General features: G+C 57.2%; 6 protein-coding genes across 6 annotated transcripts; 3 read left to right on the top strand and 3 right to left on the bottom strand.

The window, feature by feature from the left end:
- Positions 1–110: 110 nt before the first annotated feature.
- Positions 111–2,206, bottom strand: B0H64DRAFT_371505 (uncharacterized protein; the record flags this gene model as incomplete). Its single annotated transcript, XM_062802163.1, has 9 exons — positions 111–245; positions 299–441; positions 513–659; positions 722–742; positions 834–853; positions 929–1,016; positions 1,126–1,181; positions 1,262–1,819; positions 1,890–2,206. The coding sequence occupies 9 exons, from the start codon at positions 2,204–2,206 to the stop codon at positions 111–113; spliced, it is 1,485 nt and encodes a 494-aa protein (XP_062662629.1).
- Positions 2,207–2,309: 103 nt separating this feature from the next.
- On the bottom strand, positions 2,310–3,385 carry B0H64DRAFT_91441 (uncharacterized protein). Its single transcript, XM_062808965.1, has 2 exons — positions 2,901–3,385; positions 2,310–2,822 (listed from the first exon to the last, which is right to left on the bottom strand). Exons 1-2 carry the CDS (start codon positions 3,325–3,327, stop codon positions 2,413–2,415), a joined length of 837 nt encoding a protein of 278 aa, XP_062662628.1. The 5' UTR covers positions 3,328–3,385; the 3' UTR covers positions 2,310–2,412.
- A 2,875-nt stretch (positions 3,386–6,260) lies between these two features.
- B0H64DRAFT_91310 (uncharacterized protein) lies at positions 6,261–9,363 on the top strand. Its single transcript, XM_062808964.1, has 2 exons — positions 6,261–6,655; positions 6,723–9,363. Exons 1-2 carry the CDS (start codon positions 6,426–6,428, stop codon positions 9,172–9,174), a joined length of 2,682 nt encoding a protein of 893 aa, XP_062662627.1. The 5' UTR covers positions 6,261–6,425; the 3' UTR covers positions 9,175–9,363.
- B0H64DRAFT_91304 (6,7-dimethyl-8-ribityllumazine synthase) lies at positions 9,363–10,465 on the bottom strand. Its single transcript, XM_062808963.1, has 2 exons — positions 10,098–10,465; positions 9,363–9,948 (listed from the first exon to the last, which is right to left on the bottom strand). The coding sequence occupies exons 1-2, from the start codon at positions 10,298–10,300 to the stop codon at positions 9,552–9,554; spliced, it is 600 nt and encodes a 199-aa protein (XP_062662626.1). The 5' UTR covers positions 10,301–10,465; the 3' UTR covers positions 9,363–9,551.
- Positions 10,466–11,000: 535 nt separating this feature from the next.
- Positions 11,001–13,545, top strand: B0H64DRAFT_318308 (uncharacterized protein; the record flags this gene model as incomplete). The annotated part of the gene is made up of 2 exons (XM_062800381.1): positions 11,001–12,218; positions 12,268–13,545. 2 exons carry the CDS (start codon positions 11,001–11,003, stop codon positions 13,543–13,545), a joined length of 2,496 nt encoding a protein of 831 aa, XP_062662625.1.
- Positions 13,546–14,227: 682 nt separating this feature from the next.
- On the top strand, positions 14,228–18,542 carry B0H64DRAFT_387167 (uncharacterized protein). The gene is made up of 2 exons (XM_062803198.1): positions 14,228–15,269; positions 15,365–18,542. Exons 1-2 carry the CDS (start codon positions 14,584–14,586, stop codon positions 18,183–18,185), a joined length of 3,507 nt encoding a protein of 1,168 aa, XP_062662624.1. The 5' UTR covers positions 14,228–14,583; the 3' UTR covers positions 18,186–18,542.
- Positions 18,543–18,685: the final 143 nt, after the last annotated feature.

The raw sequence follows: 18,685 nt of genomic DNA, 5'->3' as shown, positions 1-18,685 counted from the left end.
GAAATTGGTTTATGCCTCTACGGGCCCGCGTTCCTTCCCACCGAGCGCGGGCTAGTCCCGATCATGATTGACTCGAGACCGGCCGTTGTGGTCCGTAGGAATCGGAGACTTTAACCGGTCTGCTGTTCCATGTGAGTTGGCAGATTATAGGTGGCATAGTCGACGTGCACAAAGGCTCTATCGACGATGGGGACCGACTCGAGGACATATTGTAGGCTCTCGCTATCGCGCTTCGTGTTAGCTCTCTAGGAATTCGCGGAGCAAAACCGCGTACGGCTAGAGTTTGAACGGGGCTCACCTCAAGTCGTGACTGTCCTTGAGCGGGGGTACTGGCGTCTAGAACGATGTCGACTTCTACGTTGAGCTTGTCACCCGCGTGGTATGCTTGTAGGCCCTGGATTTGTTTGATGGTTTTCGCAAACCGCATGGTTAAGTAGAGGACTATGAATGGTTAAACGAGGACTGAGAAGGCAATGCGGCCAAGGGTGAGGGGATCCGGTGGGCGGACTCACGGATGTTCCTTTGGTCAGCCGTGGCCGAGAAGCCAGACAAATGCCTGATGTGCTCGAACGAAGTTTGGGACCAGTTGAAGATGACAACAAGGGAGAGTACTAGGCCGCCGAGGGCGTCGAGCCACCATACCCTGGCATAGAAACCGACTGTGTGTGTGTCTCTGCGTTAGTAATCCGGCACGATATTGGTTGGGAGGCGGGGGACATACTTATAGGGAAAGCTATGGAGCCTGCGTTGAAGATAACATCTAAACAATAGCTGTGTTAGAACCGCATGGGGTCACGAGAAATACAGCTCGGCCGGCGCCGTTGTACACGTACCGGTACTTGCATCCGCGGCCCTGTGTCCGTATTAATAACCAAGCTCTAATTGCCGTAGAAAGCTGTTGGCAGAAGGGGACATAAGGTGAACTCACAGTGCTTGAACGCTCGAATTGTTGACCATGCGGCACCATAGCCAGCACAAGCCCTTGATAACAATGGTTCCGAACATGATAGAGATAGCTGGAATGCCACTACGAAGTCCTGTTAGCATACGGCGGGAGGCGAGGTAGCACGACGGGTAAAGCAAAAAAAAAAAGAAAAGGAGGGGAGGGGGGTTGTTTCAACGCACAGTTCGATGATGTCCCGGTCGGGCGAGGCAAGGCGCGCAATAGCCTCGAGGGCGACCTGGACGAAGGAAGTAATCATGATGACAGAGAAGACGAGCACACCCAACGGCTCAAGTCTCCGCCTGCCGACGGGGGTACCGGTATTGGTCTTGCTTGCGGATCAGCCAGGTGGTGACCCAGACGATGACTGTGGAGAGGAAGTCCAGCATGGCGTCAACCAAGCTGGCCAGCACCGAGACGGACGGGACCGACATAACAACGGCAAACTTGCCAGCCAGCAAGATAAGGTTGGCGGCGAAATTAACGTAGATGGCAAGGGTGACAATGGGCGCGTCGCTGTCGACTACGTCGTCTTCGAGCCAGGGGATCTCGGGTTTTGAACGACCGGCCTCGGGGTCCTCGTCACCGTCGTCAACAGCGCTACCGTAGGAGCCACCGTCAGGGGCAGAAAACAGAGGGGTGGTCTCTGTGGGGCAATAGATAGCCTTGGGCGTCCGCAGGACCTTGCGGGCGGGTTCTCCGAAGGGGGCCGATGGTGTCTCCATGATGGTGGCCGGGATCTCGACGCCGCGGAAGGCAGACGCCGGCATATTGTTGTACTCATTGAGCAGGTCGTGCGGGAGGGAAGAGTCCAACAGCCGGTCGATATATAGGTACTGCTGGACTAGGTAGTTGACGCGTTCGTGGTACTTGCGGCTATGTTGGGGGAGACGAGAGAGGTCAGCATGCATGGGGAAGCAGCGGGACGGCGAAAGGGATCACGAACACGTTCTTAGGCATGGCGTCCAGCTCCGCTTCAGTTTTCCAATAGCGCTCCCAGCAGTAGCGGGGATTACTGCTGCCGATGAGGCGCATGCTCCGGATGTTGGCACTGTTGAGGATGGCACTCAAGCGTCGCTCATCGCGACGCGAGAGCTCGTCCTCTGAGGCATCGCCGCCGAGACCCTCCTCCTCTTCGCGCCCACGTTGTCTGATCAGAGACGCCAACGCACCGTGACCTATGGGCGCGAGAGGTGGTTCATCCTGGAGTAGGAGAAGCGCGCCCCGGTGACGCGGAGCGCGCGGGGTGGTTGGAGAACTCATGTTGTTTGTTGCTGTGCCGTGCCCCGTCGCCTATCGGATCTGCGTTGAAGGCTGCCGCGCTACGGTGTCGGGGAATTCTACGGCTTGACGGCTGAGACTCGACAATTGGTATCGGAGCGCTGGTGGTTAAGACGTATGTACACACAATGTTGCACGTGCTCTACAATAAGGACGTCTTTAAGGGTCTCTTGTTAAAGTTGACGCCCTCAGGCCAGCCTCGGGTGAAATTCACGACGACAGGCCATTGGCTTTCCCCGAGTCAGGGAGGCAGGGAGTCCGGGAGCCGTGATGCGACTCGGCCCTGGCCCGTTTCCTTGCCTTCTTAACCCGAGACGAGACGAGGGGAGGCGAGAGCAAGGATGGCGGACCGGTGCTCGAGCCGTGCAGCGCAACGCAGCGCAGCATCGGCAATTGTTCCAGATGCCGGGCCCCGGCAGTGTTCCCGCTTTGGTTGCCCCTCCCCGCCACCCGCAAACACTCTGACCGGCCCCTTGACCCCCTCCTTGGTGTTTCGAAACAGCCAGCATTGAAACGGCACCGCCAGCTCCTTTCTTCTCGAATCGACCCCACGTGCCCACTTTTTCCCATCTCCAAGTAGCAGAGGAGCTCCTTGCGCCTTGCTCCTGGCACGGTCAATCAATCAATTAAACGGTGGATGGCACAGGGCTCGAGGAGGGGGAAGTTGACAGGCTACCATGGAAGTATGGAGTTACAGGTTCGCAGGATCTCTCTTGTGCGTGCCGTGCCGCGCCGCTGCCTCCCAAACCGCATCGCCGCTGTGCCTGCCGGGAGAGTTGTGGATTGATGTCATGCAGGATAGAGCGGGAACTGAAATGCAATTCAACACTGGCAACGCAATTGGCAACCAAACTGATGGGGAATGCCAGCGCTGGCGGGCGGTCCGAGCGGGCATGGACACGGGCACTGACGGGCAATTGACCCCACTCGGGCTTTCTTCGCCGGCCCCTTTTGGGCGGCAAGTTGCCGATGGTGAGGAATGCAATCCAAAGTACAGAATACATATTAGCCATCGACCTTCGCGGGAGTACGAAGTAACTCTGGAACTCTTGTTTCGGCCTCGGTTGCCGGGCAAGCCAGGTTGATGAGTTGCCTCCAACCATACGAACTGAGGCCCTGTCGATTTCTCAGAGACCCTGACGAGCGTAGCTGTTTCCGACATTCATTCCAGGTTGTCCCTGATGCGCGCGCATACGGGAGGGATGATATCAAGGCAGCGCCAATGCCGACTTGGCAGCAGCAAGCGCAGCGAAGCTTTCCCTGAGCGTCAGTTCGTCTTGGCCGGGCTGGCCGCCCAATGAGACTCCGCTTTTCAAGCTCATGGCACACGGGTTCCACCCGCAAAACAGCGATCTGTGCCTCTTGGGGGCGCCTGCCGGGTGTGTGTGAGAGTTGGATCCAACCACTCAACTCGTCAGGCACAGCTGTCCATCCTCGCCATCCCGCCGTCTCGCAATCGAGGCGGTGTTCCGGGCAATGCATGCTGTCTTGTGTGCTGTTTGAGCATCAAGCACGTCCAGACGCTCAACCCAGCAGCAGGTCTCGCAATTCTTAAAATGGGCTGGTGCGTGGAATCCGCCCCACATGTTGCCCAGGAAAGAGACTCGCTCCGAGGGGATACGAGGGAGGCAGATGAACAACAGATGAAGTCTTCCGACTGGACTGTGTCCTCTCCTGCCTTCGTTGCCGTGTCTGAAACATCTTTCCTTGTAACTAACTACATAGTAGTGGAAGATGCCATCGGACTTGGCTTTGTCCGAGCATCCGCCGAATCGGCACGGCTGAGGAATCGATAAAAACGGCCCATTGGGCTTCCTTGGGCTTTCTTCTTGGTTGAAGCTGACGGGCCCCTCTCCCGCCAGCAACCCCTGGCATGTTGACCCCCTTTTTTGCCGTCATCCGTAACCAACGGCCACATCCACAACCCCCACCAGATCGTTTTGCACCCTTGAAGCTCCCAGTTTGTTTTGACCTGGCTCCAGCAGGCGGGCATTTACCGACTGTGTAGCGTACATACGTACATATTGTGTGTAGACCTACCAGGTCTGCATTGTGCGTATGTACCACAGCGATAGACTTCGCGAACCTCGTCCAATCCACGTTATCATTTCGGTGGTGCTACATCCGCGCCGGACACTGATTTCGCAGCTCTTGGCTGGCCAAAAAAACAAACTCATGTCTCGCTGGTGGAAATACCGGTAACTACATAAACTGAAAGGGTTTGTTTTGTGTTTGCTCTCATGCCCCAGCACGCCTCTTTGGCTCTTCTGCGAAGCTGGGGTTTTCCGTGTGAAAACAACGTTGTGAAGCAAGAGCGAAGAACGGCCTGCGGCAAAGCAAGGCATCATCACCGCATGAGAACTCGAACGCCGCTAACTAACAAGCGGACGGGAACGGAGGCCGTTTTGAAGATGGGTGATGATCAACGAACCTGGATCTCCGATCTGGGCCCCACACCTCCTTCGTACACAGTCCTTTTAGCGTTCCTGGCTGAGCCAATCTTCAGTTGTCAGCTTTTGAGTGGGAGTTGGTCGCACATCGATCAATGCGCCGTTTCCAGTTTGGGAGGATTGGTTCTCACTCAATGGAGCCTGGGAGGCGGTTCAGCTAGCTTCGTTTCCCTTTCTTATTTTTTTTTATTCCCTTGCGCTTTTCCTCTCTCTCGTTAAAGGTGAGTCAGCACCTTGCTGGATTCTCATGCCAGGGGTGCTCTGGACCGTATGCACAAATCCAGATCCCGCGAGCCCAGACTGCCCGGCGAATGCACAGTACCAATAGGGACTTATCCTGACCTGCAGCAAAAGCACCAAGTCCGGACGCGTCCATCAGCGGGGAACGGGCGATCCTTGGCGATCCAGCGCGTTGCCCAGCCCGCGCTGGACCAACCCCCCTGGCTGCACCGAGGTCATCCGAAGGAACCATTTCACATTTCCGGGTCGCCGTCTTTTCGTTCATGTGGAGGCCCCGCAGTCCGGCGGCCATCAACACAGACAAGACGGCACATTCCTCTACAGGCATTCGTGTCTCGTTGCGGTAGGTAGGTGGCGTGCCGAGTCTCGCTCCTTTAGGTATCGTGGCTTTTTGCTGTGCCCGTTCTGTGCTGCTCGGGCAGCCGCCAAAGGCAGTGAGTCGACAGGGGGACGGAAGCCCGAACAGGCAGGGGAGCCCGCCAACAAGAGAGCCCGTTCTTCTCGCCAATGGCCCCGTCTCCTCGCCGGTAGCGCCTTTCTCGCTCCCCACTCCCCGTCTCAATAGTGCCAGTGCGACTCTGAGCCAAGGAAATAAAAATAATTCCTGACCAACCGACTCCTTCTTCCCTCCTGACCCCGAGAGATCGTGTTCGCCCTCGTCGCCGCCTTGTTCCTCCCCATTGCCATCGTCTCCGCCTTTCTTCTCCAGACATCGCGGCTTTGTGTCGCCTCAGCCGTTTGCCTGTCTCTACAAACCGGTTCCGCTTTCCTCGGGACCTCGTCTCTTCGTCGCACTGGGCCTGTCCCTCCGTCCAACCCGTCGCACCTTAATACACGACCGCTGCGTTCGGCGATTTCCCACAGCGCCGGATCACTCTCAGAGCGTGGTTTCGCTGTTATTGTGTGCATCGTTACCTCGACCTTTTTTGACCTCGAAACGACCGCAGCGAGCCTCTCTACAGACGCACGCCGACCTAACTTCTGGCTTCGGCCTTGACTCAGTCCAGCCCCCGGCCTCGGTTTAACTTCATCGGCTCCTTGACTCGTGAGTACCAAGCCACATCTCGCACTGGCAGCGAACCTACCGGACTTTGCGCAAGCCGGTCGGCCATCTTCCGCGTAACCCCCGGAATCTTTTTCTGTTGTGTTTCCTTGCGCAATTCTATTTCTTGAGCCGGGCCAACATGGTTGCGGAATGTTGATCTATCGTCTCATCTCGTCCCGGGGCAGGCCTACCCCCACTTCCTGTCTCCAGACCCTACCGTCATCCGATTACATGCGTGGCAGCGCAGCTAACCAAGTTTTCGCATATACAGTAGGCAGATTGCCACTTTGGATTGGGAACTCGACAACAGCCCTTCACGGCCTGACCCTTGAACCGTCTCTAGATCTGTCCCGCCTTGCGACAGGAAGAAAATCAAAACAACCAGTTGCTCCGCCCTTACGAAAACCATCCGTTTGGCAAGTTACATCGATTCTTCCAGGAGTAGCCTGGCCAACCAGCGGTCTACATGCCTAGGTTTTCGGTTGCGTTCGGCAGGCGGAGGTCGACCGCCGACAATCTAGAAAATGCCGCGGTAACAGGTCCGTCTTTCCGCGTTCTAGAGCGCACCGACGTGGTTGGAGCCAAGCCTTTCGACGGCGGCGTGAAACTTACGACGACGACCCATGCACTGCACAAGCCGACCAGGTCCGATGTGACTGTCGATGACAATATATTCGCCGACCTCAAGCCAAACCGGTAGGTGCTGGGCCTACTCTTGGGCGTGGCCATTTGGGATATTCTTTGACTGATGATTATCGCGCAGCGGGAGCGGCTCCTCGAACACGACCAATACGAATTTGACGGATAATTCGTCGGGTCATAGTAATGCCTCGACCACCCCCTCAACCGCCGACACTGGGGGCTCCGATGAATGGCGCGGCGCGCAGAGGAAGCTGCCAAATGACATTCCAGTGCCTCCAATTCCAAGACCCTCCTCCGGGTTCCTAAAGGCTGCCGGGCGTACGTTTTCTTTTGGTGGGCAAAAAAAGCACATGCCCCCGCCGCCCACGATAGAGGAGTCGCCGCCACCGAGCCCTATTGCCACGGGGATGAGAACACCTGCGAATGGACGGGCAAGAGCGCCCACTGCCTCGACCTCCACCACAGTGACACCTCCTAAGGTTGACGGTGACTTTGATTTGGACCTGGGCGGGGATTTTAGCAGGATGTTACTAGGGAATGACAAGCGAGCCAGTGTCGCCACCGTAAGAAACGACCAGTACTCGGGACAGATGCCCGCTCCTCGATCCCTCACAGCGGCCCGACCGATTCAACCGACGCCGATTCAGATCGACAACACGACCAAAGTCGATCCTCCCGCCCACTCTTGGAGCAGCCAGCATTCCGACGACCAGCTGATTGCCCCGTCTAGCCCTTCTCAATCACCCCCCGCCAAGAATGGCGCCCCGCCTCCGGTCCCGCGCCATACGTCGCCGGTTTTCGAACGACAAAGGCCCGGGACTTCACCAGAAGTAGGGCCAAGGCGGCCCATGCTTGCGACCCAGAGACGCAGCTCGGAGGACGATGGCGAGGACGAAGAAGCCAAGCTCTTGAAAGATTCGCTGTCCACCGTGTCCATGTTCATGACCCGTCCAGGCAACTCGACCTCTCCGTCGGTTACTGGATACCGCAGGGAGGAACACAACCTGGAAGGAGAAGGTGACAGTCTGTTCGACTCCAGCCCCGCGCATTCCTCTAAGTACGGTAGCCGCTATTCCGTCCCGCAAGAGCACAATAACCCGACTGGGACCCACAAAGTCATGACCCCCGCCGAGTTTGAGCGGTATCGGAAGGACAAGGAACGCCAAGATAGGGAGCGGGAGATAATGGGTGCACCCGGTAGCAAGGCCGGCGAAGACGATGAGGAAGACAATTATGAAGACGAAGAGGATGATGCGGAAAAGGCGAAACAGCAGGCAAAGCAACGACGCAAGCAGGAGGCTCACATGTCCGTGTATCGACAACAGATGATGAAGGTGACAGGAGAGGCCGCCGGCAGCCTACCGTCCTCCCGACACAGTTTGCAGATGTCCTTCAGCACTCCGAATCTGCCAAACGCGGGTCCCGCGGCTATCGCAACCGAGAATTCCGACGAAGACGAGGAAATCCCCTTGGCAATCCTTGCCGCACATGGCTTCCCGGCCAAGAACCGCCCGCCCAATCGCTTGAGCACCATGGGGTCGAATCCTAACTTGCGGGCTTCGCAGCAACCGAGCTACCAACGGCCAATGTCGGTAGTTGGGGATGTGCAAGGGCCAGGAAACCCGCGTCTCCCCGCATTTGCTAGGAACCTCCCCAAAGACCCCTTCGTCGGCGCTGGCCTCGTCCGTAACTCGGTTCGAGAGAGCATGGCCCTCGGGGGTGGCGCTCCCGCCCCAGGGCAGCCGAGCCCGCCAGTCCATCCTGGTGGCCTCATCGGTGTGATTGCGAATGAGGAGCGAAACCGCGCGATGAGGAGGGGCAGCCCGCACATGGATGGCCCTAGCTCTATGCCTGGAGCAGGCGGTTTTGACCCCGTCGCCGGCATCCCTTCCCACATGATGTATCAGCCTAGCCCGCCGGCGCTCACGCCAGGCGACCAAGCACAGATTCACATGACTCAACAAATGCAGCAGTTCATGCAGATGCAGATGCAATTCATGCAGATGGTGGCTGGCCAGAATGGCAATCCTCCGGCCATGGCTGGCGGGCCGTTGACATCGCCCTCGATGGGGAACCTCAGCGCCATGGGTGGTCCTACCACTGGTTTCATGGCCCCCGATATGCGACACTCGTTCATGGGTAACGACCCGATGCTTGATTCGCCCTTCGGCCGGGGCGAGGCGCAAATGCGCACCATGAGCATGGTCCAGCCGAGTTCTGCGTCATGGATCCAGCCGACGCAGCCTGCCGGGTTTGCGCCTTCGATTCGTTTCCAAGGTGGCGGTTATGCCCCGTCCATCGCCCCCTCGGAGCGCAGCAACATCGGCCTTCCGGGTCGGTACCGCCCAGTCTCGCAGGTGCCGGCGGCGGCCACAGTGAGCCATTTGCGGAAGTCCTCAACCATGTCTGGTGCAATCACGCAGCCCAGCATCTCGGTGACGCGGTCTGGCAGCGCGTCAGATGACGATGACGAAGAAGGGTGGGAGGCTATGAAGGCGAAGCGTGAGAAGAAGAAGTCGCTGTGGAGGGCCAAGAAGTCTGTCGGTGACGATATTGGCGCATTCATTAACTGAACGAGGTCGGGATTAGTGAGACGAGTCTTTTAAATGCTTGGCGATGGGTATTAATTGTCAGGGATGAAACTTTTTTGGCCTTTGTATAACGGCACACGTTGAATACGCCGAGGTATGGCGCTTGCATTGTATACTCTCTCGTTTTACTTACCAGGCAGTGAAATGGACGGGTTCGAAGGGCGGTAGACGGAAACCAGTTTGGGCCCGGGCCTTCCCTGGTCTGCGCGGAGGATTCATGATAGACATAGCATTTTGATGCGCTAATCTGGTAATACCAATATACAAAAAGCGACTGTTTAGACGCCTCGACTCTAAAACTCGAGCCCGAAGTGAGCCGGGTTAATAAAGCATACAGAACCACGCCGAGCAGGGCGTTGCTATTCCATTGTCCCGGCTGCCCAGGCCTTCCGTTTCACACCCATCTCAACGGCAGCAAGCCCCCAGTCCTCGCCGTGGTTGTGGCTCCCCTCGATGAGACCTGCCCGAGCCTTCGCCTGCTCATCATTCAGTACGGTGAGGACGCCGAATACAACGGGCACACCCGTGTCCAAGGACACACGCATCAACCCGTCCGAAACACTGCCGGCGATGTATTCAAAATGCATCGTCTCTCCCTTAATCAGTACACCAATGGCGATGATGGCGTCAAACGGTCCCGTAGAAGCCGAGGCCGAGGGTAGGGACGCCAAGTCAACCGTCGAGCTCCCCAGAAGGTCACCTGCCGAACCACCGCTGCCGGCTGACGAGGATTGCACTTGTGAGGCCGCGTAAAGGCTATCGGGAGGGGGTCGAGGAAGCATTGTCAGCGTAAGGCGGTCCCATCTCAACTTAGCGCCCTGGGATTGCGAAGGACAGGCGGCAACGTCACAAGAGCGAAACGATTGGTGCCATGCAAAGAAGAGGGTCGCAGAAGATGAACATACCGCTGGACGGCAATTGGTAGCTCCCATGAGCCCGGGACGGTCTGGACCACGATATTCGACTCCTTCACACCACACTCCTCGAGCTTGGCCTTCGCACCGGCGAGCAGGGGATCGATGATGGTGTCATTCCAGCGCGCGTGGACGATACCGATGCGCAGGTTGCTGCCGTCGTGGAGCTGCGGAGCCGGGCCTTTGGTATGCATTTTTATTCAGAGACTGAGAGGTGTGGGGTAATTGAAAACGAGAAATTCTAACGAGGGCTCGATTGAAGTCGGGGTATCAATTTGGGTAGTCACCGGGGTTCGTGCATGAGCGTCGGGGAGCGAGGCGTTGAGGTTGAGGGACTCGTACACATGAGGGGCACATGGAGGGGCAGCTCCGGCCCCACCCCCTTGTCCGAGGTGCTTGCTTGGCTGACTCAGCTCTGGGAGGAATAACCAGGAACATCGAGATGGCCCGGAATAGATTCAGTTATTGTCTTCACAAAGTAAGCCTGTCAAATTCTTCTAGATTACCATTTTGCTTCCTACTCGATGTTAGGTAGCTTTCCAATCTTACTAGTAGGACAAATGCCATCGACAGGGGTCAAGCTACCTCAAACCCCGGACCGCTCAAGTCGACGGCTCCTTCCTTCTATTCTAGTTGTATACTTCGCAAGACTCGAACGTGCCTGCCTCGAGTTCAATTGAGAAAGGCAGCCGAGGTACCTATGGACAATGGCCTGCCAGTGAGATAAATTCTGCTTTAGAGTCCACACCCGTTCCCATTGTGATCTGATTCCCTTAAACATCGACTCTTGAATCGACACTATTACTTTGAGCTCCTGCTCTCGGCGCTGCAATACCGTCCTGGACCCCTTTTCCGATACCTCTCTTTTTTATCAATCATTTTTATCAATACGGTATGTCAATCGTACCTTTGCCCGAAGCCACTGTCCGCAACCTGGGTTCGAGTCTTGTCATCACTAGCCCCGTGCTTTTACTCAAGGAGCTTGTAGACAATGCTATTGACGCGGGAGCGACCTCGATTGATGTGCTAGTTTCCCCTAACACGGTTGACAAGATCGAGGTCAGAGATAATGGCCACGGTATCAGCCCTGCCGACTTTGGCTACCTCGCTTGCCCCGGCCACACAAGCAAGCTCAGGTCACTAGACGAACTCGACGCCCTGGGAGGGAGAACGCTGGGGTTCCGCGGTGTTGCATTAGCGAGTGTCAATAACTTGGCCAATGTTTCTCTGTCAACCCGAGTGTCAACCGAGCATGTTGCGGCGGTCATCTCTCTCGCGAAGGGGGGAGGAGTTGACACCCTGCGACATGCTGGCGCTCCAGTCGGCACAGCCGTTTGTGTGACGGATTTGTTCTCTCATCTGCCCGTTAGATCACAAGTTACCGTCAGGGAGGCACCCAAGAATTTAACAAGGATGAAGGAGCTTTTACAGTCATATGCACTCACGAGACCCACGGTAAAGCTGCGATTCACAGTTCTGAAGACCCCCAGTCTCTCGTGGTCTTATGCTCCAGCGGCGAATAGTGATGTCAAGGCAGCGGCGATTCAGATTTTTGGCACAGAGCTGGCGTCGCAGTGCTCATTCGAAACTTACCCGAGCAAGATAGCTCAAGACGACGACAAACTTTCGAGCAATCAGAACGTCCCCGGTTGTCTGCCGGAACAAGCGACAAAAGTGGTCTTCGAAGCTCTGTTGCCGAGACCCACGGCCGACCCCCAGAAGATTTCCAAGGGAGCCTTTATCTCTGTGGATGCTCGACCGGTATCTGCTGCTCGAGGGACGGCCAAGAAATTGGTGTCCATCTTCAAAGGACGCATCGAAGGTCATTTTGCATCGGCTCGCTCGATAGCCACGCCCAAGAGCCCCTTCATCAGGTTGAATATCCGGTGCCCGCCGGGTAGCTACGATGTGAACGTTGAGCCATCCAAGGATGATGTTCTCTTCAAGGCGGAACATCATATTATTGATCAGTTCGAGTCATTCCTTTCATATGTCTATCCTGCCACTAGGGGCGGGCCGTCACACCTGTCGCCGATAACCGCCACAGAAACAGACGTTGAAGCGCCTGGCGGGAAGGCCGCGGAGAGTTTCAGTCCATGTCCGTCGCCACAGGTATGGAGATCTTCAGATACGGACAACCGAATTTTGCTGACACCCCAAGACCGTGGTTCCGCCGTGGGGGGTTGATATGTCATCAGGATTTGATGGAATCAGCGACGATGAGGCTGGTGAACAGATCAATGCCGATACTCGACAAGATATACGACAGGTGGTAGAGCTCGGGGTTGACGACGAAAACATTGCGCAGTCTCCAGATGAGGGTTTGAATCCTTGGTCTCTCGCCAAACTTACTGGCAAGACACAAAGCAGTGCACCACGACACGAAGGACCCGTGCAAAATATACATTGGGAGACTCGACTTCGGTTGCTAGAATCTGGAGCCACCGACCCCCTCGGCGTGAGCTCACCATCAGGTATGCAAGAACCAGACTCAACACAAAGCCCGCCCCCCCGGCCCGGTCGTCACGGTAGACGCGAGAACCCGGCGTCGCAAGGTAGACGCGTTGAAGACCTCCTCGGGCACAAACATGACAGATCGACCGTCCGTTCTGCTCGGCTGCCAAATCAGCACAACCGGCCTAGTCGCTATCACGGACTTCGAAGCCCGCCAACTTCTTCCCCGCATGAGCAAGATCGTGATAGGGTTGGTATAAGGGATCGTCCCCGTCCACAAAGCTCAGCAAAACCAGGCCGGACAGTCCAGTCGCGGCTCTCATTCGACAGAAATAATAGCCGGCCAAGAAGACACCGTGACCATCCCGACCTGGATCGGCAGTCTCCAAAACCTGCTCGGCCAAACAGGCGCGCGAGGAACCCAGCATCGACTCGTTTAGTTGACCTTGAGGACATGGACTTCATAACGGAGACTCCTGTCAGGACGAGTTCCGCAGACGGGAGTGTTCCCCGACAGCCATCGCCGTCTCACAGATCTCTGTTACGCAATATCCCTGGGGTTGGTGAAAGCGCGAGAGAGGTCTATCTGCCGAGAAGGCCAGATAAAAACACCACTCAGCCACCTCTGCAGCTCGATGATCCAAGAGTACGACTCATAGAGCAGCAGCGCCTTATGACAACAAGCGCACGAAAGAAGCCCAAGCGGCTCACAACCGGCCGGCTGCCCCTCGAGACGATCCCACGCGATTCCGAGACTTGCGCTCTATCGCTGACAGTGGCGGCTGATGCACGAAGTTTGGCACAGCTGCTTACCGAAGCCTCTCAATTCGATACTTGGTTGGTTGACGGGGAGTTGAGAGGAGCCTTTGATGATGGGCCCGGGCCCAAGGACACGGCCAGGCTGATGGAGCCTTTGCTGGCACAGCTGGGCTATGGAACAGCCGCATCTGCCCAAACCGCATCGCCGCTGCCAATGCCGTCGTGATAATCACATAACCACACGAGTGAAGCCTCCGTGGAGGTATGTTTGGCGCATGCTTTGATGATTTTGGGGTTTCTGTTCACTCTGCCTGTCGTGTTCAGACCATTAATCTGTACATCCGCCGTTGTGTCGTCGGGCGTGGAGGTTGTAGATCGCTACTAAGCTTGTCGCATACGTCCCACACGCGGACGAATTGTACCCCGGGCGAGGAAGAAGCGAAGAGGGTGAAATCCTTTGGCCGAGTGCCCCCACGGGAGGGAGTCAGTTCAAGCCGAGTTCAGGTCGACACGAGCTTGCATGCAGAGGGACTCGCATCCAATTGGAGCTGGGAAGAGCTTTCAAACGGCACCACGGCGCTGATCTTGGTTGATATTTATTAATGGGCAGGCTATTTTTGAAGCAATGACGGCTAGGATCTTGCAACGAGCGGGCGACAACAAGACGTTTGATTGACTGGTTTTGTGTTTCGTGGCTGCGTGCGTGGATTCCTCGTGTTGAACCGCAGGATCAAAGCTTCCTCAACCTTACGACCCACCTTTAGCGAGCGGACGTCATCCATGGCTTGGTGCCACCCTTTCAGCCCCAAACAGCAGCCTCTCCAGCCAACCAGCGCTTGAAGTGGACCGCCGTTGATCAGCAAACCCGGTGCTGCGCACAGTGGAGCCGAGCAGCGACCGCCCGAGCGCCCTTCTCCATCCACCATCCATCCACCCTCTTGGGCCTCCACTGCTTTTTGATTTTACACGAGACCCAGGCCCGCCCCCTAACTAAAACAAACACTTGCACTCGCTTCCCTCTATCGCCTGGGTTATTGAGCCCCTACTTGCGCCGCTAGTCAAGTCCGCACAAAGGCGCTGCGGTCCCGGGGAGTCTCATCCAAGATGCACAGCTAGTCGGCCGCTGCCGCTTGTGCTGTTGTTCCACCCGCGCTTTCCAGGTTCCTGCCTCCCTGTAGCCCACCGTCCGCTCCCGGGTCCCTCCTTTCGAGCCTTGAGTCAGCCGGCCGTCGACACACTTGCCATTCCCGGTCTCGATCCAATCATGCCGGCAGTCGATGCCTTTGGCCCTCTGTTCCCCGAGTTCGAGCCCGAGCCATGTGGTGTCCACCGTGACGATCGTGCCGGTGGGCGTCGGCGACCTTCCGGGCATGTCCCGCCCTGCCACCTGCCTTTGCGCTCCGCGATCTGCCCGGCTGGACCCTCCACTTTTTCGTTATCCAACAATGCTGCCGAGAGAAAACGCCTCCGTCCTTTCCTGCCCCGGCCGTCGGTCTTCGCTGCCATCGCTTCCCTGATCTTCGTGCCCAGCGCCGTGTTCCGTCCTGCCGCGGCCGCCGCTGTCCCCTTCGAAAACTGCCTGTCCGCGTCCTACATCAACAACATACCTACGCCGCTGCAATGGGTCCCCCACTGGGTCGACGCCTCGTTCAACGCGACGGATCCCAAGCACACGCTCCGTGTGACCATGTGGGGAAATGTGAAGGGCGCCTTCACAGACGTTGTGCTGCCGCCGCCCGAGAGTCCGGACTGGAAGGACTCGACCAAGACCGACGGCAAGATCATCGACGAGCCCGAGCCGGACGCGCCGTTCCCCAAAATCACGACCCTCTACAGCAAGGTTAATGTCCTGACCTACGAACCTTGGAGTGATGGCACAGACTTTTGCAACACATCGCTGACGAATGCCTCGTGCCCGCTGGCGCCTGTCTTCGTCTCGCCCAACTCCAGGTAAATTCATCGTCCACGACCGTATTTGTACCCCGGTTGGGCCGGGTAGTCAACCCCTCCATGCTTTCAGATGCTGACCGGTTTTGGATGCGTAGTTTACTTCCGTACATCCTGCCATCCGTAACCATGAGCAACGACTTCTACTCGTCCTACGCCTTCGCATCCTTCACGACAACTTTCATCATCATCTATGGGGACGCCAAGGGCACCAACATTGGCTGTGTCTCGGCTGCTGTGACGCCCGATCTGGGGGACTTGGCTTGGTTGCTCAAATTCCTGCCGTTGCTTGTCTTGTTGTTTGTGGGTGTGGCGACTGTCTTCGCCGGTATCTTCAGCCCGTGGGGGGCCGCCGACATCTTCCAGTGGAGCTCCAACTACGGTCGGGATCCCGATCTCCTCCGCCTCGTTACGCCTGGTTTTGGGGATTGCCTGCAGTACATCCAGTTCGTCGTCCTCACCGGAGGGCTCACTCTCAACTACCCGGGCTTCTACCAGCCAATCGTCAGCCAGGGGTCCTGGGCGGCTTTGATGTTCAACCAGAGCTTCGTGAGCAAGGATCCGGGGTGGGTCAGCGTGCGGGATGGCATTTACATCACGGATGGTATATACGGTTTGCAGGATCTTTCCCAGCTGGTCGGTATGGGCACCGTCGACGACATATGGGCTGGCATGATGGTATGGCTGCTCGTGATCATCGCCGGCATGATTGTGCTTCTTCAGGCAGGCTTTTTCGCCCAGTGGCTCTATCGCTTCGTGAAGAAGATACCCGAGGAGGACCTCCGTGCCAAGAACATTCCTTTCACCCTGGGGAATGTCATCAGGATTGTTTTCAACTATTTCCTGCTGCCGATTGTAGCGCTCTCGACTTTTCAGCTGGTCGTCGCCAGCGGTTCACCGGCCTACGCGGTCACCTTCGCCGTCGTTACCTTGATTCTCATCGTCGGTTTTGCAGCTTGGTTACTGTACCTCATCGCGACCACAAAGCCGAGGGCATTCTTGTTCGACGATCTCCCGACACTACTCCTCTACGGTCCTCTCTACAACACGTATTCCGACGAAGCCGCGGCCTTCACGCTGATCCCGGTCCTTCTCACGTTCGTTCGCGGCATCGCCATCGGAGCTGTCCAACCTGCGGGGGTAGCCCAGGTGGTCCTCCTCGCCATCTGCGAGGTGATTCAGATCCTGACCCTTCACGCGTTTCGGCCCTTCCACTCTCCCACGTCTATGAACGCCTACCACACCCTTTTCTCCGCCCTTCGCCTCATCACCGTCCTCCTGATGGTAGCCTTCGTCCCTTCTCTTGGGGTGACGGATGGCCCTAAAGGCTGGATTGGTTACGCGATCCTCGTCACCCACGCGGGCGTACTCGTTCTTGGCTTTCTCCTCAACGCGGTGCAGACTATAGTGGAGGTTTTTGCCCGGATGCTCGGAGCCGGCGGCGACGATATCCGCGGGCAGTCCAGGGGTGCTTTATCCAAGATTTTTGGGATGCGTCAACTGTCGCGACGCATGTCCCGGCGCGAGAACGGCCCATCTAGGCAGAGTCAGCTATCCAGCTCGGCGATGCTTGACGCCGACGAGCTATCCAGAACGGGATACGTTATGCCCAGCGGTCGTGTCCGGAGCGAATCCGCCGGGAGTATCGGGATGCTGATGCATCGCCGCCAGAGAAGCTCATCGGTTTTGGATAATCTGAGTCTTGATACCCCGGCCCGCAATTTCGACAGCGGCGCAAGCTCCTTCACCCCGACCACCCCGGGTGAGGCGAGTAACTTCTCCTATTTGCCATCACCCAAGCAGGTACTCCGACACCACGGCCCGTTCGGTATGCAGACACCGGACCCCTATTATCGCCCACCGAGGCAGCGACGTCCGACCCTCGATGCGCCGTCTTCACCCTCCTCCAACACGGTCGGGACTTGGCAAGCCGGCGAGTCGCCCCAGAAACGCCTTAGCCAGGCGGGGACCGGCACACTAGGAGATCCCGCGGAAATAGCGGCCCAGATATCAAGAGACGCGACGCCTGCACCCTACACTGTTCCTTTCGCCCCACGGGCCGACTATTCGACCCGTGAGGTGGATTTCTATTACGGGGTTAGGGGCGAGCGGCTGAACTCGGACGCGCCGAACCGTAAACTGAGGACCGGCCCGGCCGACCCGACCCGGCCGGTACCATCTACTACGGGCTGGTTCTGGGGTATGTTCGGGAATAAAGCAAAGGACAAGGGGAAAGGATTCGAGGTGGTCAGGAGCTCACGGATGCCGCCCGCCATGCGAGCTGCGGGTGGTGATTTTGAGGATGAGCGCCCCCCGGAGGGGATACCGGTCGCGATGGGGGTCTTGCGGAACGGGCCTATCGAATCGGATGAAGAGGACGAGGGGCGGGGAAACAAGGGTGCCCGTCCCTCACACGTAACGTCGCCGGAGCGGGAACCACTCAACGGCCGAAGGAGGTCCCGGGAGGATAGTTCGGACGGCTTTGGCACCTCGAGCCCACCTCCAGCCCCAACCGCATCCGGGGATGCTACCACGGCAGATTCCGCCAACAAGCCTAATGAAACCCCACAGCATGACGCGGGTGGCGATCTGCGAGTCCCAGATGTCCCCAGGAAGAGCTCCAAACGGAATTCGTGGACTGGTTCGCAGAAAGGGGATTCGCAGCTATCGCAACCCGAGCCGAATCGGCCGGCGAACCTCGCCCCATCGGCCGCAACGCCGTCCCGGCTACCGTTTGAGCGGACCCCGTCGGGCTCGTCAGCTGGACTCACAGACGAGTTTACTCAGGTCGACCTGCAAGAACCCAACGGCGGGACAACTGCTGGCTACGGGTTCGTTAACAAGGGCAGCGTTAACAGAGTCGACCACGATGTCGATCTCTTGAGCAGTTCTGCTGAGCTGGTGGACGAGAGGCGATAGGTGGGCCGACGAGCAGCTAGAGTTTCCGCCCGCCATCTGGGGGATTCTCGCCCCGTAGGCCCCAAGTTTTATCGGCTGGTTTTCATATTGTGTTTTTTGGTCTTGGAACTCACTGAAGTGACGGCTGCAGACCTGTTCACGGATCGGGCTATGTTGGGTTTTTTTTGGTTTTTGTTTTGGATGTTTAGCGACGGCGCACAAAATAGGGGTGTCAATAGGTCGGGGGTCGGATTGTTCTTATTGTCTGGTGGCGAAGTGGCAGATATAATGTACGTACACACGCGGGATACTTAGAAGAACCAAGGCGGCAAGGGTCGTATATTGTAACGGGTAATTGACGATTGTATTGAGGCTTGCTACGGATCCGAGTGGCACCGAAATGCCATCTCTTGCAACAGCAGATGTCCTGATTCCTTGGGAATCAGGGAAAGATGGGTATCGGGTCATTTATTCGTGACTTCATGAGAATAGATATCCTTAATATGTATCGTAGAGAAACA

This window comes from Chaetomium fimeti (assembly GCF_033439085.1).
Source record: "Chaetomium fimeti strain CBS 168.71 chromosome Unknown B0H64scaffold_2, whole genome shotgun sequence".
In the NCBI taxonomy this organism is placed as follows: domain Eukaryota; kingdom Fungi; phylum Ascomycota; class Sordariomycetes; order Sordariales; family Chaetomiaceae; genus Chaetomium; species Chaetomium fimeti.
The sequence above is the reverse complement of the archived record's forward strand: the minus strand, read 5'-3'. Positions and strand labels throughout refer to the sequence as shown.